General features: G+C 35.5%; 2 protein-coding genes across 4 annotated transcripts; both read left to right on the plus strand.

Moving 5' to 3' along the window:
* The first annotated feature begins 242 nt into the window (after positions 1-242).
* On the plus strand, positions 243-13045 carry LOC117934007 (proline--tRNA ligase, chloroplastic/mitochondrial). The gene is made up of 11 exons (XM_034855596.1): positions 243-609; positions 1090-1146; positions 2155-2265; positions 2411-2497; positions 2629-2742; positions 2824-3030; positions 8190-8327; positions 8520-8681; positions 11654-11853; positions 12413-12496; positions 12586-13045. The coding sequence occupies exons 1-11, from the start codon at positions 268-270 to the stop codon at positions 12725-12727; spliced, it is 1644 nt and encodes a 547-aa protein (XP_034711487.1). The 5' UTR covers positions 243-267; the 3' UTR covers positions 12728-13045.
* A 5042-nt stretch (positions 13046-18087) lies between these two features.
* Positions 18088-24886, plus strand: LOC117934004. Of its 3 annotated transcripts, XM_034855593.1 has the most exons (6): positions 18088-18402; positions 19691-19778; positions 20258-20561; positions 20670-22298; positions 22395-23107; positions 23190-24886. In XM_034855593.1, the coding sequence occupies exons 3-6, from the start codon at positions 20367-20369 to the stop codon at positions 24529-24531; spliced, it is 3879 nt and encodes a 1292-aa protein (XP_034711484.1). In that variant the 5' UTR covers positions 18088-18402; positions 19691-19778; positions 20258-20366; the 3' UTR covers positions 24532-24886. The 3 variants fall into 3 exon arrangements, with proteins under 3 accessions (XP_034711484.1, XP_034711483.1, XP_034711482.1); XM_034855592.1 differs by having other exon boundaries at positions 18089-19540; positions 20670-23107; XM_034855591.1 differs by having other exon boundaries at positions 18089-18402; positions 20670-23107.
* Positions 24887-25288: the final 402 nt, after the last annotated feature.

Genomic DNA, 25288 nt, shown 5'->3' on the forward strand with positions numbered 1-25288 from the left:
AGACAAGGTAATTTGTTTTTTCCTTTTCTTAATTATTATAGCTCGTTGATAATTATTTTAGTTTTTTTTTGGGAGTAATTTCAATTTTCTGTATTTTAAGAACGGCTCCCATTCACCCATCACCGATTGACAAAACCATAGTATAGCAATCGTACGGTGGACAAAGATGAGAGACCATAACTCACTATATAGTATAAACACCATAACACACACTTCCATGTCAAAACCTCATCTCCTCCGTTACACGGCCCACAAAGCGAAAGCCGAATGGTGGTTCTGAGACTACCTTCTCTCTCCTCCCTCTTCTCGCCCTCGGCCGCCATCTCCCGTCGGTTTCCGGAGGTTCTCCGGAGCCGCCACCATGTCCGGCGCTTCAGCGGAGTCTCCGCCCAGAGCACGGCAGAGAAAGAGGCCTCGCCGGAGACCGAGCCGGTCCGAGTCGCGGCGCAGAAGGATCGAATCGAGGACCAAAGCGTCACGCCTCGGTCTCAGGACTTCAATGCTTGGTACCTTGACGTCATAGCCAACGCCGAGCTCGCTGATTACGGTCCGGTTCGCGGCACCATGGTTATTCGTCCTTACGGTTACGCCATTTGGGAAGCAATTCAGGTTGTTTTCTGTTTATTTTTTATTTTTTACTCCGTTATATTGTTTTTGAGTGATTTTTTGAAATGATTTAGGCTTGTTTAGAGTGTTGGTTGTAATTCTCTTGCTTTTGAAAGAAAAAAATTCATTTATTTGGTTCTTGTAGCAAGAAAACTGCTTCAAGCTATGGTAAGTAATTGTCCTAAAGTTCAGGTACTTGTCTAGTAAACAATTCTCGGTGGTCTAGGTTCAATTGGTTTCTGTTTCTGATTGATTTTTCCATTGGAGGGTTGCGTGATTTTTGGAAGCTGCTATAGGTGTGGGAGTGGTTTGGGTTTGTTGAGTGTATAGAAAGTACTTCTCATCTTTGAAATGGAAAATTGTAGTGAATTTTTTTAGCCTAGCTCTTAGTAGAAAGAAAACTATTTTTCGTAGGGTGTTGAATCAGTGCCTTATTTTGTGACTGAATTGGGTTAGTTTTTCTTACCCTTCTCTTTGTTGCAGGATTATTTGAACGTGAAATTCAAGGAGACTGGGCACAGCAACATGTATTTCCCGCAGGTGCAGTTCTTAACCCTGTGCGTGGTTACTTAGAAATGTAGGGGAAGCAAAGATATTACAGCTGTGAATCTTGATATCTTCCTGCTTTTGTATATAGTTAATGCTTGTTCTTATTTATTGTCTATTGAAATGAATGGTAGATTAGGTTGACCAATACTTTATTAAAATGGTTCTTAAAAGAACGGCTAGTTATAGTTTTGGCTCTTAAAAATTTCAATATGGGCATTGGGATTAGCCAGTTTTGTTTTCTTTTTTAATTAATATGGAATGACCATAGAGGCTTTTGGGTGCATTTTGAGCGTTCTCGATATTATTAGTTGGAAGCTTGAGCTAGCAGTCTCAAGTTCACTCTTCTTTGGAATAACCAGTGAGTTGTTGTCTTGTTTGGTTGTTATAGGAATAATTGAGAGAATAGAGGATATTAGATAAATGAGGGTCTGTTTGGTAACCCTTTTTGTAAACAATTCTGAAAACCAGTTTTTGAGAATAGTTTTCAAAAACCATTCTTTGATATTTTATAGAATAAAATTTTGTTAGGAAACCTAAAATGTTTTTAACCCATTTTTAATATTTTTAAAAATAATTTTTATATCTAGTATTTTATTTTTAATAATTGTATATGTTTGTATAATTATTTTTTAAAACAACCCTAAAAAAACAAGTCAAAACAACTAAAAGATGTTATCTGAAAATGCTCTATTTCCTGTTTTCTGTTTTTGAAAGAATAAAAAACAGAAAATAGTTTTTGGTTGCCAAATGTGTTTTTATGGTTTTTTGTCCTGAAGAACAAAAAACTATTATCGAAAACAATTATCAAACAGATCCTTAGTCCCTATTTTCTGCTGTTTGATGGTAGCTTTGTGCAATTCCTGTAAGGCTACAGTACCTTTTACTAATGCTCTTCCTGATTGGCAGTTAAATTACCAGTGATAAGCATGCTACAGAAAGGAAGAAGGTGTGATAGGTATTTCCAGTTGTTTGATGTCTTTATCCTCTTTTCCATTGCAGTTTATACCATACTCATTTATTGAAAAAGAAGCAAGCCATGTTGAAGGTTTCAGTCCAGAATTAGCACTTGTGACAATTGGAGGGGGAAAGGAACTTGAAGAAAAACTTGTGGTACAATTTTTCCTCACAACTGGTTCATAACAAGTGACCATTGTGTGCTTTATGATTAGAATTGAATTACATGCCAATTTAAGTTCATGGCAAACTATGATCTGAGTTTTGGCTTTGATTGTTGCACTTCTTGAGGTTCTGGCAGGTTCGACCTACAAGTGAAACCATAGTAAACCACATGTTCACTCAGTGGATTCATAGCTACCGTGATCTTCCTCTCATGATTAATCAGGTGCATTGCCTTTTCTTTTTTCTTTTCTTTTTCCTTATAGACAGGTGCATTGATTTGCATGTGACTCAAATTGTCTCCTGTTATATGATTTATTACCTGTTCACCTTTTGTTTGTAATTGATTTGTTTCAGTGGGCAAATGTTACGAGATGGGAGATGCGGACAAAACCATTTGTGAGGACTCTTGAATTTCTCTGGCAAGAGGGCCACACTGCTCATGCCACCCCTGAAGAGGCAGAAAAAGAGGTATTCATGATATCTATCTGAAAACCACTCCTAATCTTTCTTATGTTTTCTTGTCTTCATTTAACAGATTGTAAACTGCAGGCATTACAGATGATTGATGTCTATACAAAATTTGCTTATGAGCAAGCTGCAATACCTGTTATTACAGGTCGAAAATCAAAAGTGGAGACATTTGCTGGTGCTGCTAGGACCTATACAATTGAGGCTATGATGGGTGATCGGAAGGCTCTACAGGCCGGAACCAGCCACAACCTTGGACAGAATTTTTCTCGTGCTTTTGGAACACAGGTCCTTGTCATTTGACTTCACTTGTTTTCTAAGATTCATTCTAGGCCATGTTTTCTGATATTCAGTGCTCAGCTGCAAATGAGTATATTGTTTACTTAGGTCTATCATTTCTCTCTTAAAAATATTTTTGATTTTTTTAAGCATAGAGTATAACATTTTTATCAATTTGTGAATGGGATCAATGGTTTTTGTTGAGGAAATTGTAGAAGATAACAAGCTCTTTTGTTAAACAAGGAATTTCTGTGAACACCTCTCTACTTAGCTAACATCTTCATTTCTAAGTGAGTGCAAAATAAATGTATGGTGAAAACTGATTTTCATTGGTGATGAATAATTGAGATTTTATATGGGATTTTATACATGATAGTATATTCTATGAAACTATATATTCTGCCTAGGCATAATTGTAGGGTCAATGACAACCTATATGTTTACAAGATCATTACCTTTTAAGATAGAATGCATACAAGGACATATACAAAATCTTAGAGAATGAGATTTCCTAATATTATGGAGATTTCATAAGATTATTTGGAATTTCATATGGTAGAATTTCAACACTCCCCCTCAAGCAGATGCAAAGATATTTGGCATGCCAAGCGTGTCCAAGAATTGATGAAATGTTGAGCTTGATAGACCCTTAGTGAGAAAATCGATCAGCTGCTTAGTTGAAGCAACATAAGGAGTACAAATTTTACCCATTGTCCGTTTTTCCTTTGATGAAGTGCCAGTCAATTTCTACATGTTTAGTTCTATCGTGATGCATCAAATTATATGCTATGTTTGTGGCGGCTTTGTTGTCACAGTATATCATCATAGGCACTCGAGTCTTGACTCTAAGATCTGTAAGCATTATCTTAATCCAAAGTAAATCCCTTAGGTCATTGCCCTGAATTCAGCCTCTGCACTAGACCGAGCTACCATTGACTACTTCTTACCCCTCCAATGTGACAAGATTACCTTTAAGTAGAGTGCAATGTCCTGTAGCAGATTCCTATCAGTTAGGGATCCTGCCCAATTTGCATTGGTTTAGGCCTCTAATCGGACATTTCCATTATTCTTGTACAAAATTCTCTTGTCCGAAGAAGACTTGAGATACTTGAGTGTTTTATACACAACTTTCAAGTGAAGTTTTAGTGAAGAATGCATGAATTGACTCACAATACTAATCGCATATGCAGTATCAGGTTTGGTGTTTGAGAAACAAATGAGCTTCCCCACCATTCTCCCATAGTTTCCTCTGTTATGTCCCTAAGCTTGTGGTTGGCATCAATTGGTGTTTCTTCTGGTTTGCACTCCAACAATCCTGTTTCTTTGAGTAAATCCAATACATATGTTTGTTGAGATATAAAAATACTCTGTTCTGATCTTGCTACCTCAATTCCTAGGAAGGATCTAAGACCTCCTAGATCTTTAATTTCAAATTTAGTTGCCAAATAAGACTTGAGTTTTTCAATCTCTATTAAATCATCTCTGGTAACCATTACAACATCTACAAACACACAATTAAGGCAGATAACTTTCCATGAGTAGAAAGTTTGATAAATAATGCATGGTCACCTTGGCTTTGTTTATAACCTCTTCTCACCATGGGCTTGGTAATCTCTGGATAGGCTTTTTTTTATTATTTTTTTTATGGGTAAATAGCAATATATGAGAAAAATCAGGTGGAACATCTTTATATACCCCCTCTTCCAAGTCTCTATAGAGGAATGCATTCTTCACTTTAAATTGTTGCAATGGCTAGTTTTGATTTGTTACTAGAGACAATAAAATCCGGATGGTGTTCATCTTAGCTACAGGGATAAAAGTGTTTTGATAATCAACATTATAAGTTTGTATGTACCCTTTTGCCATGAGTCTTGCCTTATACCTTTACACCGAACCATCAACTTTATGCTTAATAGTATAAATCCATTTCCACCCCATGGTCTTGCAACCTTTTGGAAAATCCACGATTTCTCAAGTCTTTGTTTTTCTTCAATGTTCTCATTCCTTCTTTCATTGCCTCCTTTCGTGGTTCCAAGCTTAGAGCTTCCTCAACAGTTATGGGAATTCCATGACTGAATAATTGTGTGGTAAAGGCCTTGTATTGAGGTGATAAATTTTGTAGGGACACAAGAAATAGGGTGAATTGTGCAAGATCCAGTTCCTTTTCTAAGAGCAAGGGGTAAATCTAGATCATTATTTAGGGTGAGATTTTGATTACCTTTTCCAGTACATGTTTTGGAGTCAATAATTGGGCCTTGGAAAGGAATTGCAGGCTGCTTTCTTTAGGAATACATTTTGATTATAGGAGGTGCTTTATTTTCAGCTACCATAGGATTTTCAAAAGTGATATTGGAATTTTGAATATTCATTAGAAGAGGAAAAAATTATTTGAGGAAAGGGACCTTAGGAGTCATTTTAATTTAGTGTACAGGAGTAAAACGAAGGTTCACATTCAAGATCCCACCATCTATCTTCCATATCAATGCTTCAAACTACTCTTGGTATGCCCTAACCATGGGAACCTATTTTAGTTTGGCTATTTGCCTATAATAGGACTATCATAAGCACTAGGGCCAAACCTAGAAACAATATCTGTCGAAAACTATCCTCAATCGATTTCCTTGTTACTAACCTCATACCCTTGAAACCATTCTAAGACCCTTCCTTCTAAATGTAAGGAAACCACCTTCTCATGATCCCTTATTCCATTAATTTTAAAAAATCCATCACATTTGTAAATCCACCCACTAGAATTACCACCTTTAAAATTTGAAATACCGAGTTTGGAAAACCTAGTTCTGAAAGGAGTTTGTATCGTGTGAGTGATAGCCTATCCTACTTCTATTGATTAAAACACTATCCCCATTACCTGACTCCTCTACTCTCGAAGTTGCATGTTTCAATTTCAAGTTTATAGTTGCGACCTTCTTCAACAATTCTGACAAGGTGGCTGCTAGTTTATCCAATTAGTCCTTCAGCTGTTTAACAAAATCTTCAAGTCTATGTTGTTCTTGCGCTCTTGTCCCTTCTTCCATGATTGGTGCTAAGACCATTGCTGATACCAAATCTTATGACCCAAGGAGAAGATGCAAATTGAGAGAACAAATTCTGGGTTTTTCTTATTGAGATTCTTTTTCACGCCTTTTCCCATTACACTCTCCTTATTTTATATAGGTTACTTGCCTTACAGAGGATAGGCAAGACAAGGAAACTAAATGAAATTAAATTAAAGAAAGCAAAGATACTAAAGGATCCTAGGGACCCTTGACCCTTCATCATGGCTGTGACACTCTACACCCCATAATAGTCACCGACTCCTCTGCATTAGAAACACTCCCAATTGTAATCAATTCACTTTTTTCCATATTTGATCTTCAGCCCAGAGATTGCCTCAAGCCACATCAAAATTTAACTCAGATACATCATTTGATCCTTCCATGCCTCACAAAAAATAGTGTGTTGGGCAAACAATAGGTGAGGCACTTTTTTCCTATGTGTTTTTGGAGAGGCACTTTCAGTGTTAGTTTTGTTTGCTTTATTGTCACTTTTTTCTATCTTCTTTTTCTGTTTCCCTCTCTTTCTTATTCATTTACAAGTGAATCTAGTCTAAGTTTGGAGGTCATTTTGCATTGGGTTATCGATGCAAGGTCTTTGTGTTTCCAGATTTAGGAGTTTCTTGAATTATAGAATGAGATGAAAGGACCAACAGTTGCTGAAAAGAAGGGAAATCCTTGACAATCACACCAAGATTCATACACAATCACGTCTACCATTTGCTAAGCAGTCACACTTAGGCAGAAGACAATCACACCTTCAAAAGGTGCACATAGTAAATGTAGTAAATTTTTATTAAAATTCTGACTCCCTACTTTGAAAGACTAAATAGATAGGCCCGAATTGAAAAGTTTTTACTCTCTTCCCTAATAGGACAACTTTTCTAATTCTTTATCTTTCCTTATAGGAATAAAAATAGGTCTAGGAAAAGGAATAAAAATGGTCCCTCGACCTTAGTTGATTTTGTTGGTTGGGTGGCAACCCGTTAAGGGTGTGGGTAGAGAAGCTCCTCTGGCCTTGGCGTTCAGCTAGGGTGTGAGGGGGGTTTTCTTTTCTTGTAATTTTAAGCCACTGCTTTGGTGGTTTTTTAATTCAATCTCTTTACTTATCCAAAAAAAAAAAAAATATTAAGTTGAAATTAAAAGAAATATAACTCTTTCCTAAAATAAGTAGGGGACTAAGAATTTTTCTGAAGTTCTTGGAAAGTTTAATAGAAGGTGTGAGACGACGAGAATAGTGGGTAAAAATTGGAAGGAAAGAAAAAGTGAAAGAAAATAAGAAATAAGATTAAAATCAACAGAATTTTCCAACATGCTTCCCCCAATTTATTACTCTACTTCTCTCTTCTATATAAATAATGAATTTTAAAATGTATAAAATTTTCTAAATATTCATTGTATTTGACTTTACTTCTTATTTCCCACAATAAACCAAACAAAAAAACTTTGATTCCTTCCTACCTTTTTTTCTCCTAGGACTTTCCATGATCCAAACGGAGCCTAAAAGAAATAGAAAGTTGATAAAAAGTAAACCACTAACCAAAATAAAAACTTAACGAAAGACTCAACTTAACCCACACTAACTCTGATCATCCCAAGAGGAATTCAAAAGATATTTCCAGAAATACTTCTGTTATTTGCATTGTGTCTATCATATGGCACCGCAATGGCAAGATTTTGAATATTGGATTTTTTGAGCACAGCAAACCAAGTGACCTATCTTAGTTGCATTCTTAGTTAAATACTACTTTCACTTCCTGATCCATCTGCAACTCAACACTTGTCCTTGATCAGTAGTCTTGATATTGCCTTTTCTCTTTAGTGTTTTTTTGTGTGTCTTGGGTCCCAGTGATACATAACTAACAGATTCAAGAAGAGCAATCTGCATTTGTTAAGAGTGTGAAGTAAGAATGGCCTACTTGGTGCCTTACCATGTAACATGGGCATGGACACTAGTGTCTTTACTTGTGCACGTACATGCACTCTCACATTTCAACCAACTTGAGCGTTTATATATTTAATTTTTATTTAAGTAGCTCTCTACATGTGAACATTATTTTTGTTCATTTCAACTATCAATGGATATAGTGTTGACCAAAATGAATGCTTGTATAGTTCACTGATGAAAATGGACAAAGACAACACATATGGCAGACATCATGGGCAGTCAGCACCCGTTTTATTGGTGGTATCATCATGACCCATGGAGATGATGCTGGTTTGATGCTTCCCCCAAAAATTGCTCCAATACAGGTATTACTTACTATCTGATCAGTGTTGTTAGATCCAGTTTATATACATTCCAATTAGAGACTGCGCCAAGTTTTGCTTCTTGCCATATGGTACTTGGAGATCATAACTCATTGTTTTAGTTCTGCATTTTTTTGTTCTTAATGCTTGTTGATTTGACAATTTTATATTTTAACACCTATTGCATTTTTCCAGGTGGTAATCATACCGATCTGGAAGAAGGCTGATGAAAAAACAGGAGTTCTCAATGCTGCATCATCTGTGACAGAAGTTTTAAAATCTGCAAATATTAAAGTTAAAGTTGATGACTCAGATCAGAGAACCCCTGGATGGAAATTCAATTTCTGGGAGATGAAGGTCTGTACATTCTTGAATCAATCCTCGCATAACCTAGTGTTATCAAAGGCAATTGCTTGGGTCGCCTAGGCCATCAGGTCAGGTGGGGCAGATAAAACTCGCCCCTTGAAGATCTAGGCAAGACAGCTTAAAAAAGGCAACGCCTAGGCAATATCCTTGAGATAAGGCACAAGGCATAGAGACGATCACCCTTGACCATGAGTTAAGATTAAATATACTTAGATTATAATTTCATTCAATCTAACATTGGATTAAACAAAGTATAAGATAAAATATTATATAATCAATCATAGAGATAATAAGATGGAGGGCTATCAATCTAGTCTTGATAGAAGTAATGACAATTTTAATTTCAATGATGACTCATGATGATGACGCCTAAAGCTTCTCTAGAATGTTCAATTTCTTATTTTGTTTTTTATTTTGCTTTTTATATGTTTGAAAAATTAGAATATGCATTTAAACAATATGATGTTTCTTATGATATAGGGTATAATATTTAACATTTTGAATAATTATTACTATTTTGTTAATTTTATAGGACATCATCAACGATAAAAAATTAATAGTATTGATTGCTGAAGACAATATTTATATTGGTTGAGTATCGAATAGGTAACTATGTATATTTTTTATTGTCTTACTGTAATCAGGCTATCGCCTTGTTTTTCGCCTTTCACCTTAGGCTAAAAAGAGTTTTATCGCCTTAACATCGCCTTTATTTTTTGACAACAGTGGCATAAGCTCAACTCAACTCAACAAAGCCTTAAAATCACAACTCAGCAACCTTATTATTTTGAGGCTGCCACTTCTGGCCAAGCAATATGGTTTACAAACACATAGCAATATGAGCTGCTTGCTGGTTGATCCATTGGAATCATGATGTTATATCATGCATGTTGTGAGGTTTATGGTTCATGCAACATTGAAGCCTTAGTTGCATCATAGTAATTTTTTTTTTTTTTTTTATCTGATGAGAAACAACAATATAATATATAGAGGTAAGGAAGAATAAGTACAATAGAAGGATGAGGAATCCTCTAAAAAACATACACAAAAAGTATGTAGGAACCTCCAAAATACTAAGAGGGTGTTTATTTTTTTAGCTTTTGGCTGAAAGTAAATTACTTTCAGACTTTAGGTTGTTTGTTTTTTTACTTTTTTATAACTTATTATGAACTTTTTGTTGAATAGGAAAGCCAAAATATTTGACTTTTTCAAAAGGGAAAAAACAACATGTTGATTTTTCTTTACTTTTTAATGCTTAATAGAAATAGAATATTACAAAAAAAAACAACAACCTAATACTTAACATTATTAAACATTAAAGTTTTATTTAGAGTTGAGTAAAAAAACATAAACCAACTAAGTAAATCTATACAACTATGAGGTGCCACAACCCATATGGGAATATACAAAAAGAAATCAGTCCTTGCTAGTCCACACCTTTAGACTTGCATACCAACATCCAATCAAGTTGAATCATATTAAGGGGAATACCCTTAAAAGTTATGGTACAAGAGGTCCAAAAGGAGGCTAAGAAATGAATAATATCCCAAAAACTGAAGTTCTTGCTTTCTCCTAAAAAATCCTAGCATTTCTTTCCCATCACACAAGTACACAACCCACGTCAAAGCAAGACAAGCGAACTGTCACAACACCTTGCTTCTACTAGAACTTCACAACCCTTTATATGAGATGGTCATCATGTCACATATATTCTTAGGAGGAACCCAATCCAAATGAGTCAATCTAAATAATCTATGTCATAGCCCCAAAGTCAAAGGACAATGTACAAAAAGATGATCTATCGTTTCACTACTCTCCATACATGACAAACAAACATTAGGATTGAGGGCTTTGTAGGGTCTTCTCATTTATAGCATGTCATTTGTGTTTACTTTCTTGTGTGCCACTAACCAAACAAAGGACTTGACCTTAATTAGGGCTTGTGATTTCTAAACAAAATTAATAGGGAAAAATGGAGTTGGATTGGTATGGTTAGATGAGACTTAAAATAAAGACTTTATTGTTAATAAACCCGAAGGAGATAAGGACCAAGCTCTCGCATCAGGAACAAATGGGGATAAGTGCAAACAAGAAAGAGAGGACATTAGTTTTTCAAGATTTCCCATCTCAAAATTCGAAAGATTGTGATAAACGTTTAAATTCCAAAAGAAAGGATTAGTGGACCCAAGAACTGGTGAAATAGTACTGTTTTTAGCTGTGACAATTTTGAATAGACCTGGGAATTAAGAACACAAAGGTTCATTTGCGCCCACAAGTCTTCCTAGTAATGAATTCTTGCTCCATCTCCCACAACCAATCACGTGTATTGGAAAAATCCTAAAAGACCTATGCAATGGCTTTCCAAGGGCAACGATGTGACCACTTGACTATAGTGTTGTCATCCCACCCATTAGTATGTGTCCATATATGCTTGGAATAACCTGATGCCAAAGAGCAAAACTCTTCTTAGGAAACCTCCAAATCCATTTCCTAAGAGAGCACGATTCCTTACAAAATTTTTCCCAACCCCTAGACCCCTCTCCCCTTTAGACTGGTACACTATGTCTCAACTAATGAGATGGTCTCTCTTATGCTCCTCAACCCCTGACCAAAGAAAATCCCTTTGCATCATAGTAATTCTAACCATATGACTGTATTATCCATTCCATGTTATTTCTACCCTGCAATGGCCTGCTGGTTAACTCATTGGAATCATGATTTTATATCATGCATGTTGTGACGGTTATGGTTCTTGCAACACTGAAGCCTCCGTTGCATCATAGTAATTCTAATCATATGAATGTTGGATCTTTTCCATTTTATGTCTACCCTGCGATGGTTCAAACTTATTTTTAGTTGAGGAGCTCTGGTTGCAATATATCCCTTTTTTTTTCTCTTACATTATGTTGTCACTTGATATGTTGTTACTATTGGTGGTGTGGTAATAGAATTTGGTTTTTCAGGGAGTTCCTTTAAGGATTGAAATTGGTCCTCGTGATGTTTCAAGCGGGAGTGTCGTCATATCTAGGAGAGATGTTCCTGGAAAGCAAGGGAAAGTTTTTGGGATATCTATGGAACCTTCAATTTTGGTAGCATATGTCAAAGATAAGTTGGATGAGATTCAGTCATCACTTTTGGAAAGGGCAACGTCCTATCGAGATAGGCAAGTTTTGCTTTATCATGTCTTATTCTGTGTAAACTGATGTTTTATTCTTCAAAATGATTAATATGATAGGCTTGCTTGTTTTTCTCTACAAAAGCATATACAATAGCCCCTGAAGCCTGGTCAGGTGGTAAAAGGAGTGGAATAGGGGTCAAGAGGTTCCAAATTCAATTCCATATGTATATGCAGCATATGCTATGATGATACTTGGGCACCTTGGTGAGAATCTTGTAACCAAGATTGTAAGAGTCTGCTTCATTCAAATTGCTCCAAGTTTTATGTTGAATTTTATGAACCTAAGAAACAACAAACTTTTACTAGATTAAGAGTTACGTGGCCACTCATTGGGTGGTTACAACTTACAACATTAATGTGCAGAGTATAGAAACGCCTAGCCATGCGTTTTGATCTTGAAGCTCCTCTTTATTTTCCAGGTGTTAAATGAGCATCATTCTTAGGCCCTCCTTCTTGTGCTTTGTTGAATTAAAATTTGCTTTATATAATTCTTGCTTCATTGTTTGCTTATTTATTTTGCTGACATCAATGGATATTTCTACAGTAACATTGTGGATGTCAGCTCCTATGATGAGCTGAAAGAGGCCATTTCTCAGGGAAAATGGGCAAGGGGTCCTTGGTCGGCTAGGTATTAAATTTGTTTCTTTCATTGTATTTTTGACTCATCCAACTTAATATGCTAGTGTTTCTGAGGCCATTCTCCATTTGTTGGTATAGTGATGCAGAGGAACTAAGAGTGAAAGAAGAAACAGGGGCAACGATTCGGTGTTTCCCTTTTGAACAGCCTCAAGGCATGAAAACATGCCTGATGACAGGCGATCCAGCTGAAGAAGTTGCACTTTTCGCAAAATCGTATTAAGTCTGCAGGCATGTACCCTCTTCTAACATTGGGACCTGTCTTGTTTTCCCCTCACATTCAATTTTGTTAAGGTTTTTTCTTCTCCTCCATAGGGTATATGATTTAGATTGAAATGCTCTAAAGGTTTTGTATCCTTAGTAATTAAGGGGAATTTTAAAGCCGTGCCATCCAAAACCATCATAATTTATGTGGAAAATGTTTCTTTTAGAAAGCTTTAGGAATGCCTTATTATTTGCATAGATGTTACAATGATTTTAGTCTTGTGAGCACTTCCACCCTAAGATTTTATTTTCTAGAATTAGACCCGTTTCATGGGCATGCAATTCTTAGTTTAATTTTGAGGAAATGTCGTGAATTTGGGTTTTTATTTATTTTTTATTTTCATCTTAATTTGGTGGGAATTAATCTAAGAGTGTATTTGACAGTGATCTAACATTTTATTTTTCTAAATGTTAAAAAAACTATAAACACTTCCTCCAAATGCATTCTAAATTTACAATACAACCCATTGAATTGTGTGATGGATTTTTTCTTCTTTTTTTCTATTAATTGGAAATAAATCTTACCTCCTTCGGTGATATCTTGTATTTCTTGTAATTCGAGGAAATTAAGATTATTATATTTGGTTATTTGTTAGCTAAAAAAAAATTGGATTATTTAATTAAAAGGATCAATAAAAATAAAAAATTTAAAATTTAACTCTTATTATTATTTTGTAAAAATAACATTGTCTTTAAAAACTTATATAAATAGTAAAAAGTATTTATATAAAAAATAAATTATTTTTTAAGTAAAAACAAAGTTAAATTTATAATTGGAGGATTATTTTATCATTTTAATCAAATATTTCGAAAGAACTATATTTCTCATCTCTCCTTAATCAATTTACCGAATAAGAAGGAAACAAAAAAAAAAAACAAAAGGCCCTAGTATAATGCTCGATATTTCCTAGAGCTGGTCATTCCTTGCCATGAGTAAAATACATGAAAATCATGGGGCAAGAAGAAAATAACACAAAAGGACAGGGACACCATGCAAAAACACAAAATTCGGTGGGGTTGCCCCCTTAATGTCGAGGGGCTATTTTTCAACAAAGCGTAATGGCTTTGCCGGGTGGCGCACGCCGAGAGGGGGAATCGAATCTGTCAATCTGAAGGCAAATCCAAAAGAGGACGGTGTGGGGTTAGGAGCGGCGCATGGAAGCCGAAACGAAGCCGAGCCGAAAAGAGAAAGGAATCTTTTGACTTTTTACCTGCCTGCCGTGGAATAAAAGCAAACGCAGAAGAGGAAAGAGAGAATAGGCAACCGAGAAAAGTAAGGTTTGGCCTATTGGAATTTTGCAACTTGCTCTTTATTCTCTTTCTTTTATCGTATCAATACCCTCTCTCTCCCTCTCCTTTTTTTTTTTTTCTTTTTTTTTTTCTGCCTTTCCAAGAAGCTTTCTGTTCTCTTGCAGCTGGCATCAAATTTGGCTTTTCTTTCTTGGTCTCCGTTTCACAACTTCTCTCTTTTTTCCTTTTTTTTTTTTTATTACCTTATGTTTAAAATTTTTATTCTAATATTTATATAAAAGTTATTATTTTATATTTTAAAAACTATCCCAATTTTTTTTTCAAATGATGGTAATAAGGCAGGGAAAAGACAGGCAGTGCTCCTCGAAAAATACAAAGAAATAAAAGCCCTCCGGCAATCATTTGAGACATGGAAACTATTACCCTTGGAATCCCAGGCATCATTTGTCGTAGTGGAGCCACTCATGGTTCACCATTCTAAGCATCCTTACAAAAACGCGAAAATTAGAGGCGCGGGAAAATATAAATTATCGTTTTAAAAAAATATTTTATAAAATAAAAATCTATTTAATAACCTAAATTATTCCATTTTCTATATTTTAAAAATAATTTTTATATGTCAGCTTTTATTTTTACTTTTATATTTATATGATTATTTTAAAAAATAAGTGAAAATAATTTAAAACAATTAAAATATGGTTTTTAGCATGTATGGAAGAAGGGAGATTGACATATTGGGTTCACAATTAAAAAGTAATTACCAAAATAGGATGTATAATTATTAAAAGGCTAATAATCCAAAAATGTGATTAAATTAGCGACATGATTTATGTATATGTATTCTCGTCTTCTTGAATTATATGTTTTATATCTTATTTTTATTTATTTATATTTTAATTTCATTCTCATACCTTAATCTCGTTATTTATACAAATAATTTAAATTTTTTTTGTGTACGTTCAATGTTAGAGGTCAACAATGCAATAAATATCTTTTCAATAATCCAAATTGATTTTTTTTTCTTTTTTTTAGATGAGAAAAATATGTTGTTTGAAAACCCGAGTTAGCTTTTTGGATTCTAAAAACAATTTTTTTATAAAACAAACTTTTATTTGGAAACTTAAACATAAAAAATAGGTTTCTCGATATAAACCCAAAAAACAAAACAAAGTAGAATTAATGACTAAATTAACTCGTATCAAAGTGATCATGTAAAAAAAATCAAATCGACTTTAAACAAGTTTGATTTGGTTCGACTTTTCTATTACTAAAAAATTTATTTAATTTTGATTATCAAACCATGTTGAATGAAATAATTATCCTTCAAAAAAATCAATTAAAATTACACATTTTTACCTATGTTGTGTTTAGAACTATAGTTTGGATGAGTTCATCAAGTTGGTAACATGACTAATTCAAACTTAACTCGAATTAAGAAGCCACCATTCCAAAGTTGACCCATGTTTTGTTTGAATTTGGGTTAGTCAAGTTAAACCCTATTTGTTGTATAATCTCAAATTAATAGGATTACATTTAGGTTGGTTAGATTAAACTTTGATTGATTCGCTTGATTAGGTTGTATGATTCAAAATATTCATTCATTGTATTTTGTAAATAACATTTTTTTTTTTATGTTATTTATACCAAAATTTAGATTATTAATAAAACAAAATTTTAAGATAATAACAAAGAAGTAAAAATAAATTTATATATCTTTTTTAAAAAATGTATATATGTATGTGATATAATTATAATTTGATTTTTTTAAATAAATATTATTATATGATATAATATGCATTATAAATATTATAAAAATATTAAATCGGTTAGGCTCGAGTTATGTGAAACTTAGCTTGAGCTCAATTTAATTTGAGTTTAGGTTGAAAAAAAGTAAAAAACTTAACCCAAACCTATTATTTATTTTAAGTTATATTTTAAATTAATTATAAAAAAACAAACACAACCTTATATAATCAATCACTTAAAACAATTCTTAAAATATTATTATTAAACCGGGCCATGTTGTGGCCACGTGGCTTGAGGGTGATTACACCGCCCTTATATAATCTCTCAAAACAATTCTTAAATTATTATTATTAAACCGGTCCATGTTGTGGCCACGTGGCTTGAGGGTGGTTGCACCGCCCCTTCAAACTCAATCAACCAAACCTAATCACATTGGATCCAAACTCCTCTTCCATTTATTTAAAATTTTAATTTTAGAAAATTTATTATTATATTGAAAGTATTCAAGGGAGTTGGAATTATTATTATTTAAAAATTTTATTATTACGTGAATATATGTTTATATTCACTTATTATTTTGTTTAATAAATAAGCAAAATACATAAAAAAAAAAAATCATATTTTATCCATATTCATATATCTTTTATATTTAATTCAATTTAAAAATATTTTAAAATATATTAGTTTTTTCACAAATCAAATAATTATTTTCTAAAATGATTCCTAACTTGATTATACTAAATAAAATTATAAAAAATGTTAAGTTATCGCTAATAAAAATGTCTTATAAATAAATATATTCTAAATTTTTATTATATAATATGAGGTAGAATCGTCTAAAAGTCCTTAAGTAATAACTAACATTTTTTTTAATTCTTAGGTTAATAATGATTTTATATTTTATATTATATAAATCCTTTCATTTTCTTATTTTTTTAAATAAAATTGAATAAAATTTTGTTGATCAACATCAGTAATAAAATAATTTTTTTTAAAAATTTTAAAAATATAAAAATAAAATATCGACTTTCACTTTGCTCTTAAAATACATTCGTTAAAAGTATGGATATCTAGAAAGCGAAATACATAGGAGACAATATTTTTAAAATTTTTAAGTTTTTATGTTTTAATAGCATTTTTAATTTTTAAAATTTCATTTTATGCGTTGTTCAATATTTGTAAGGATGTTTGTCTTTAGAGAAAAAAAAAAAAATCCTAAATTAGGTTTGATGGTTAAAACAAAAAACAAAATTAAAAAGGAGATAAGTTCATACTTGTTAATCGATGTCATTAACATAACAAGTAAAAAAGTGATTTTAAGTGATTTTAGGAAGTAATTATATGAAAAAAATGTATATATTTTGAAATATTTTTAAATGGTTAGAGATAAAATTAGAGTTTTTTTCTCTATATTTTAAAAATTTATTGAGTCATAATTTCCCATAAATTTACCCTAAAAATAGTAATTTTTTAAAAATGATTTAAATAATTAAATAATAAAATTAACTATTTTAGAATTTAATGATAATAATTATTAAAAAATAAAGTAAATGTTTATTATTTGTGTATGAGTCTCTTTGTTCTATATAAAAATTATTATTATAATAAGATAAGAGGTTGGGGATTTTTTTGAATATATCACAAATAAGGAAATAATAATAAATATTTATTTATTTATTTTAATTTTTTTTATTATTAACTTCCATTTATATATATATATATATGAACAAGGTTTTTTTTCCTAAAAAAAATTATTAACTTCCATGAGAGGCATATTTTATTTTGGATCAACTTGTACAGATTTCACCGAGTCATCATATTTCCTCTTGGAACAAAAAAGGGAAAGTAAATAAAAAAAAAAGGAAAAATAAAATTGTCATGAAATCAATAAAACAATTTTTGGTAACACCAAAAAGAGAAATTTAGAATTTGGTCCTTCCTTTTGAGCCCTCATGGAAGGGCATAAATGAAGAGAACTTCACGAAAGTGGGGAGGGGAAAACAAAATCAGGGAAAAGAGGGGCAAGAAACCTAAATACAGGAAACCAAAGGATCACTTATTGAATATGCCACGTCATGGTTATATATATGTATTGATGGAGGGGGGGCAAAAGTCAAGATTTTGACTTTGGGAGCGCAGCCAAATCGAGACGCTTCGGGTGCCCTGAAAATGCCCTTTGCGACCACTGAGGCCCTCTCGATACAGGCAAGGACGAGGGTAGTTTCGGAATTTCATGAACTCACGAGGGTAGATACGGCACAGACTCATCCATAAATACGTGGTGTGTGTGAAGGACTTCCTCTCAGTTCATATCCAAACAGCGCAGAAGACGAAGACGAAGAAGAGGAAGGGGAGGTGAAGAGGGAGAGAGAGAGAGAGATAGAGATAAAGGGAGAGGGGAATCAGAAGAGGGGAGGTCCAGAGATCCGCCTATAACGTCCGCAGATCTGACGGCTGTCGCTCAGCGATTCAGTTCACGAATCGGCGCCGGTTTTGTCAGTGCCGCCGGCGGTGATTTCAAGGCTAGAAGAAGAAGAGGAGGAAGGGGAAGAAGAATCAGGATTTGAAGATTTGTGCGAGGATTTGTTGTGTAAATCGTGGAAGGTTTTCGATCGCTGCGATTTGGTAAAAGAACAGGTATACAAAACCCTAGTTAGCTCGCTTTTGATTTCTACACTTTTTTATGGTTGTTTTTCACGGCATCGTTGAGGATCCGAGGTTTTTGATCGTCTCAAGCTCAGCTCTAGTGTGAAACATATTGAAACAGTGAGGTTTTCTTTGAGGATTCAAAGACTTCTCATGAAGATTTACAGGAGAACTTCGATCTAAAGAGGAAGAAGCGGCCGCAGAGATTTTATTTAATTTTTTGGATTTTTAATAAATTAGGGTTCTTGATTGACTTATGATTGCAGTTTTGTTGAAGGCGGCACAGAACTGAATCAATAGATATATACACGTGTGTATATATATTAGGGGAAAGGGACGAATTGTTAGATGATTTGTTAGGGTTTTAATCAGGATCTATGAAGGTGACAAAGGGTGCTGATGCATCTTCAACAATTGTTTTTAGAACGAGTTCTTATATTAACTCGTATTTTTGCTATTGGACCTGTAAGTTAAGGGCAGTATCTTGTAATTTCAGAAGCTCTATGTCCTGTTTTGTGACTAAAGTGGACTTCAAAACTCAAGCTTCGCCTTTGCAGAAAAGGGCCAGTTTTTATGCTTTGGACGAGTTTAGGAAATTGGGGCTTTTGGAGTTCCCAACATAAGGACTGGAGATTTTGAAGTACAAGAGTTGCTTGGAGAATGACCAATTTGAAGATTATATCAACATGATTGATTGTTAAGATTGTTTTTCAAGGCTAGATTTGGACGTGAAGAGATGGCTTCAGCCCTTGTTGAGGGTTTTCCTTGTTGGTTGGGGCAGTGATCAGTTGGCACGGTTGAATGAAAATTTTGAAGTAATATTTTAGATAACTTTGCAGACTTCTTTGCCGAAATCTGAAGTAATAATAAGAATACTCTTATTTGGAAACTAATGTGTTTCAACTGGAACTGAACTCTTTCAGAGTTACTCTTGGCTGTTAAATTTCACTCATTGGAGTGATGAACACATTGTGTTTGTCCTGTTTTTACATGAAGTATTTCATTGTCCTTATTTATTTGTTTGCAAAGAAGCCCTAATTCCGAATATTAGGAATCTGCTGTGTTGAAAGCTACAATGTGAAGAAGTTTTTGCAGGCCTTCAAAACTGGTTAACACTATCTGCCCCAAGGTAATGGCCTATGGAGGCATATGCTGGCAGTCTTGTTATCAGTGTTTGGGCTTGATAACGATGTTGTTTATCAAGCAAACTAAACTGCATTTTTGTATTTGCTTGCATTTGTTATTGGTGTTGTTGCTAATGTAAATCTGCAACTTACAGGTGAGGTGGCACTCTGAATCCTGCTGACTGTCTGCAAAGAATCTATACACTTTCTCAAACGAGCACAATTGAGGGGTCTGAATCAAAAGTAAGTTTTTAGGATTTCTCACTCTTTTCGTCCAATAATTTCCATGATGAAATCCTATTAACTGGGGTTAAGGGTTCCATAATTGATGCAGCTTTTGCAGCAAAATACCCCCTAAATTGTGGTTGGGTATGTGTGTGTGTGTGTTGAATCCCTAGTGACAAGTCTAGGATAAATATACCTAGAAAGCCATAAAACTTAAATCACAAGTATGATGATCGATGATGGCTAGTCCTACCATAAGAATACCTAGGGAACTATGGAAATTCTTTATATACATCAATAGAGTTTATTGGCATACATCAGTGGGTTGATCTAGGACTAGCCAAACAAGTAAAAAAGTTAGCATCTTTGTAGGATACTTATGCAGATGTAATTTATTTGAATTATTTAAAATTAGTATTATGCATGTATATATCTAGTGCATGTGTGATTATTTGTTTTTTTGCTAACTTCCTGGCTCACTTGTGTGATTGCATCAGACGTTAGCCCTTGATTCTGGAGTTAAGCAGAGAGCACATAGCAAAGGCATCCTGCAAAACTTGTGGTGGCATACCATTAGTTAATGGGATAGGATCCCCATCTGCAAGCATGATGGGTACTGTGGGCCTAGAACTTACGAATTTTATAAATCCTGAATTGACTTGGAAGACGGTGGCAAAAGGAAACAGGAGTGCATCGAGGCGCTCTAGGAAGCCAGCCTCTAGAAACTCAAAAATGGGTGCTGGCCAGGCTGATAGGAGCCCCAAGAAAACAGAGAATGGCTCAGTTTCCGAATCTGAGAAGGTTGCTTTTGCATATTTGTTGGTTCATTTCCATTTTCTCAAACTCTTTTATCAAGAGAAGAATCCTAACTCTCATGATATATTATTCCTCTATTTGTCTATTTTTCAGCTTGGTGTTGCTGTTCTTGGGAGACGCTTCAGTGATAAAGTAGAGCATGTACCGATTAAGAAAAGGAGATTTATGTTTCAGTCTCCATCACCACCCCCACGAACCCCTTCTCCTCCCCATGAGGATTCTGAGCAGCTTGTAGATAGTCAGCATTCTTCAAGTCAGCAGTCTAGTTCAAATTCAATTTCCAAGCAACAAATCATGGCAACTCATGCTTCTAAGTTTATTCACAGTGTAGATGTAGTTGTTGATGGAAGGATTTCAGAGGTGACAAATGAAGAGATTGGCGATGGTGAGGACTTTTCAGGCATTGAGATGCTTGCAGCAGCTGCTTGCAATAACAGCATGGGTGATGATGTGATGGAATCAACTACTGAGGATGGTCCAGTTTTGACATGTGAAGGAAACAACTCATCTATTTCTGCAATGCCTATAAAAGAAACTGTTGCATCCCCTGCAACAGCCAATACCTTCCAAAAAGATGTGGCAATAGAAGATAATATAGAGGGCTCATTTTCTCAGGATAATTCAGTGGCTGTCTTGCAGAACCTTCATAGTGACAAGGATGATGGGGCATTGAAAAGGTCCGCTTCTTCACGAGATGATAGGTTACACTGGGACTTGAATGTTGTGATGGATGCATGGGAACAACCTGATGATTATCAAGTTGTTGATTCTCAGACAAACATTTCAGCAGTCTCTGAGGATGGAAAGCAGCAGAGTGAGAAGCTGGATAATTTGGAAGATTGCCAGATACCGAACTCTGGAGATATTAAAACAAACATTGAAACTACAGCAAAATCTATGACTGACACTGTGGCTTTAGCTGATGTAGAAGGCGATATCAACATGGCCTCAGACTCGAGATGTGAGGGTCTTAGGACTTGTGATTCTAACACAGAAGAACATAAGTTGGAAGCATGCTCCACAGCTAACACAACCTGCTCCCATGAAAAAGGTATTCCTACTCCAACTGAACATGCTCTGGAGTCCACAGTAGTTGATGTTTCTGATGCTAAAGCTTCTGAGGAAGTGATAATGGATGCATGCCTCATGCAACCTGCCAGCCCCAGATCACGTCATATTGGAAATGCACAGATATCTGATGAAAACAGAAATACAGCAATTAGCGGTGTTATTGTGGATCAGAGCAGAGAAGATTGTACTTCTGATGTGCAATTGGATAAACCTGTTTGTTTAGAAGGTGTTGAGGTGGAGAAGAATGAAGTTGGGTTTTCTCCTCCACCAGTCACCACGACAAACTGTGAAATTGACTGTCTTACGAATAAAGATGATGATAATTCCAGACAAATATCTTCTGGAGAGATGATGAGCACTGACATCTGTTCACTAGGACCTGAACATGCTGAGGTTCCTACTAATGAATCAGGTGAAGTACATGTTCCCCATTCTTCACCCAGGTGTGATGATGTGTCTGTGTCTGGTGCATCTGCTATAGAAGGCCAATCTGTGGTAACTGTGGCTGTAAAGGAACACAATGACCAAGTTTCTGCAGATGATGCTACTGATGTTGATCCTTCAGTGCATGTTGGGGCTAGAGAACTTGTAAACAAGTCTTCTGAGCATTCAACTATTTCAGGAGAACGATCTGAATTCATCCCTGATGAGGTAGGCAAGAATTGTGATGATGATCCTGCTAATTGCTCTGGCAAGGTTGATTTGGAAGATCCTTTTGATGATAGCTATGACACTGATGTTTCTCAGGATGATCGTGGTCATCCAGTTGGCATGGAGAATGTGACTGAACTCGATGCGGGTTATGACTCTCAGATTGAAGATGGGGAGTTGAGAGAGTCAGTTGTCCATGCTTGGGAGGAAAATGATGCTGAGGATGGGGAAGCTGAACGTGTGGACTATGAATCAGATAACCGAGATATGTATGACTTTGATGCTGTTGACTACCCTGGCCCCATGACGGGGGAAGTTGAAGTGGGATCAGAATGTGAGAAAGAGAGACTTCTTGGGCCAAATCATCATTTTGGTTGTGGTGAAACTACTATCGACAATGGTGTGAAAGGAATCAGTGATCAATCTTGCTTAGGTGGTTCTCTGGCAAATGAAGCAGAATTCAGTAATGGAGGGTTAGTGAAAACTTCAAAACCACAATCATGGACACAGTTTACTAGGAAAGTTGACACAAATATTAAAAGAGGATCGAGTACTGGTACTAATGATGTGGCTGAAGAAGCTGAACAGCCTGCTGGAGGAGGTGCTTTGAAGGAACAAAGCCAGACAAATGTTGCTCAATATGATCAGTTGCCGAACGATCGTGAAATTTCTACTGATAAGAATGTGGAAGTGAATGATGGCAGAGCAATTGGACCAAGGTCAACGAGGAGGGAGTTGCTGTCACGCATTGAAGGACCATCGTACGGTATCTTACGCAGGAAGGATGCTGTAATTTTGCAGCGTAGCAGGTAATTTTTCTAGATGTTCTTTTGATTATTTTTTAATACACCATTAGGAACTGCTGGATTGCTAATTGTTGTTATGTTTCAGATCCAACAACCTTGATGATTCAGACCCTCGAGCTGAAAGAGGAACCGATTCTGACAAATCCATGGGAAGGAGCAGATCTGCTTTGCATATTCACGGAAGAGGCCAGAGAGATGGTAACTGGGATCAACCTTCAACAGGTTATTGGGATTCGAAACGCCGTCATTCACCTAGTTATCATGCCCCCTATGGCTCAGGGCGCCCCAGACCAAGAAGTATTGTTGAGACTGGTGGATTTGTCATGACCTCAGACAGGACAATTTCAAAAGCGGGAGTTGGTGGACTTAATGGCATTCACAGGCAATCGATGAATTCTTCCTCAAAAGGTGTGTATCGCCCCCTAATGAGGAGGAGATCACCATCTGACAGAGATGATGCTTATGGGATGCATATGGGAATGGCACCTGGTAGAGATGTTAGCCCTGAGAGAAGTAGGGGCAGATCTAGAAGATACCAAGGAGTTCATAGAGGCCCTAGGGAGAACTATCATGGGTCCATTCCCGATGAAACTGCTGAATTTCCTCTTCGTGTGCCTCATCATTTAGCAAGGAGAGAACGAAGCATTTCTCCCATTTTTAATAGAGGAGCTCCTCATTTTTCTGAAACCCACAAGATATCTCAGTCAAGATCCAGATCCCGTTCCCCTCCTGCTTGGCTGATGTCAAGGGAACGGAATGCTAGCTCAAGACACTTCAGTAGATCTCCAGATTTCAGGTCTGGGGCTCGAATGGAGAGAATGAGGTTGCCCTTCCAGAAGCCCAATTTTGCAGATGATTATGAAGAAGGTTTTCTGTCTCCACCAAGAGGTCGCATCTCCCCACAGCATAATTCCAGATGGATTGATGATCGAAATGGTGCAATGGATCATTTCAGAGATGGGAGATCTCCAGTGAGAATGTTCCAGCAGAGCCAACGTTTTGATTCTATGGGTCCCCCACGAAGATTAAAGTCAAATGATTACTATAGACCCATGATCCATCCTGGAAGATTACCTGAGATGGTTGGTGCTGGTAGGGGACGTAAACATGATGACAGTGATGATGATAGAAGAAAACATGGTGATAGATATGAGATGATTCGTCCAGTGCGGCGTTATGATACAGGTGGTGTTGTGAAGCGCTTCCGGTATGATACAGAAGATTGCGTTTTGTCACGCAACCCTCATAACAATGATGACTGCATTAGGGGTACTGACAGAAGGCCTAGGGATATTCCAAGGAGACCAAGTGAAGAGAAACGTCATTTAAGATATAATCATGAGAGGCTATATAATTCGAGCCCCAATTCATTTGGAATGCGAGAATATGATGAGGATGTATCACCCAGAAGGGGAAGACCTGCATGAACTTTCTGTCCATGACTTTTTTCCCTCATTGGGTGGGACTTGCCTGTAGCTAGGAGATGTTACTCCTCTTAACCATTTTCTCTTTTTTATAGGGTAGTATCTCTATTCTGCCGTTCTTCTTGCTTGCAATGCTTGTGGAATCTATTCTCACCATTTTGATTTTCCTTGGCAAGATTTTTATCCAGCCTGCTGTTGCTCCTAATTCTTTAATTATGTTTTTTTCTGATGGTATTTTTCTTCTGGCCACTTTTGGCTGTTGTAACCTCTTTATGAGGCCATAATGATAGAATGACCAATGAAAATTCGATGTGTTTTGACTTGCTTTTATTTATAGTAAATCTTATTATTCCTTGTCCAGGCTAGACTGGGATTTTTACAATTGGGGTTTGGACCATTTCTTGATTATGTAATCTTTGTACAGGGACACATGAAGCTGTGCCCTGTATCGTTTTCTTTGTGCTAATCATGGTCTTAGTGATTGTTTTACCATAAGCTGAATCAGCATGAACTTCAAAATGAAGACTGATAAAATTTAATGTGCTGTTAAGTTCTTTTGGGTTTAGGTTTCTTCACCTTCTGAATATCTTCTTGTATGGCTAATATATTTTATCACGATCTTATCCATGAATTTCACCTTCCTTTGTAGTTGTGAGTAATTTAGGGCATGGCCATAAATTCAAGTGGACCTAGTGTGGGAAGAGGGAAGATTTAACATCAACTCCGATCATATGGTAATTGTTTATTGAACTATTCCAGG

Source organism: Vitis riparia, chromosome 16 (assembly GCF_004353265.1).
Source record: "Vitis riparia cultivar Riparia Gloire de Montpellier isolate 1030 chromosome 16, EGFV_Vit.rip_1.0, whole genome shotgun sequence".
In the NCBI taxonomy this organism is placed as follows: Eukaryota; Viridiplantae; Streptophyta; class Magnoliopsida; order Vitales; family Vitaceae; genus Vitis; species Vitis riparia.

Excerpts from the sequence above, each read along its gene's own strand:
- LOC117934007 (XM_034855596.1), top strand. The coding sequence starts at position 268 with ATGGTGGTTCTGAGACTACCTTCTCTCTCCTCCCTCTTCTCGCCCTCG. Across the intron at positions 2,266-2,410 it reads AACTTGAAGAAAAACTTGTG|GTTCGACCTACAAGTGAAAC; the intron begins GTACAATTTTTC and ends AGGTTCTGGCAG. Across the intron at positions 12,497-12,585 it reads AGGGGTCCTTGGTCGGCTAG|TGATGCAGAGGAACTAAGAG; the intron begins GTATTAAATTTG and ends TTGTTGGTATAG.
- LOC117934004 (XM_034855592.1), top strand. The coding sequence starts at position 20,367 with ATGATGGGTACTGTGGGCCTAGAACTTACGAATTTTATAAATCCTGAA. Across the intron at positions 20,562-20,669 it reads CAGTTTCCGAATCTGAGAAG|CTTGGTGTTGCTGTTCTTGG; the intron begins GTTGCTTTTGCA and ends TCTATTTTTCAG. Across the intron at positions 23,108-23,189 it reads GTAATTTTGCAGCGTAGCAG|ATCCAACAACCTTGATGATT; the intron begins GTAATTTTTCTA and ends GTTATGTTTCAG.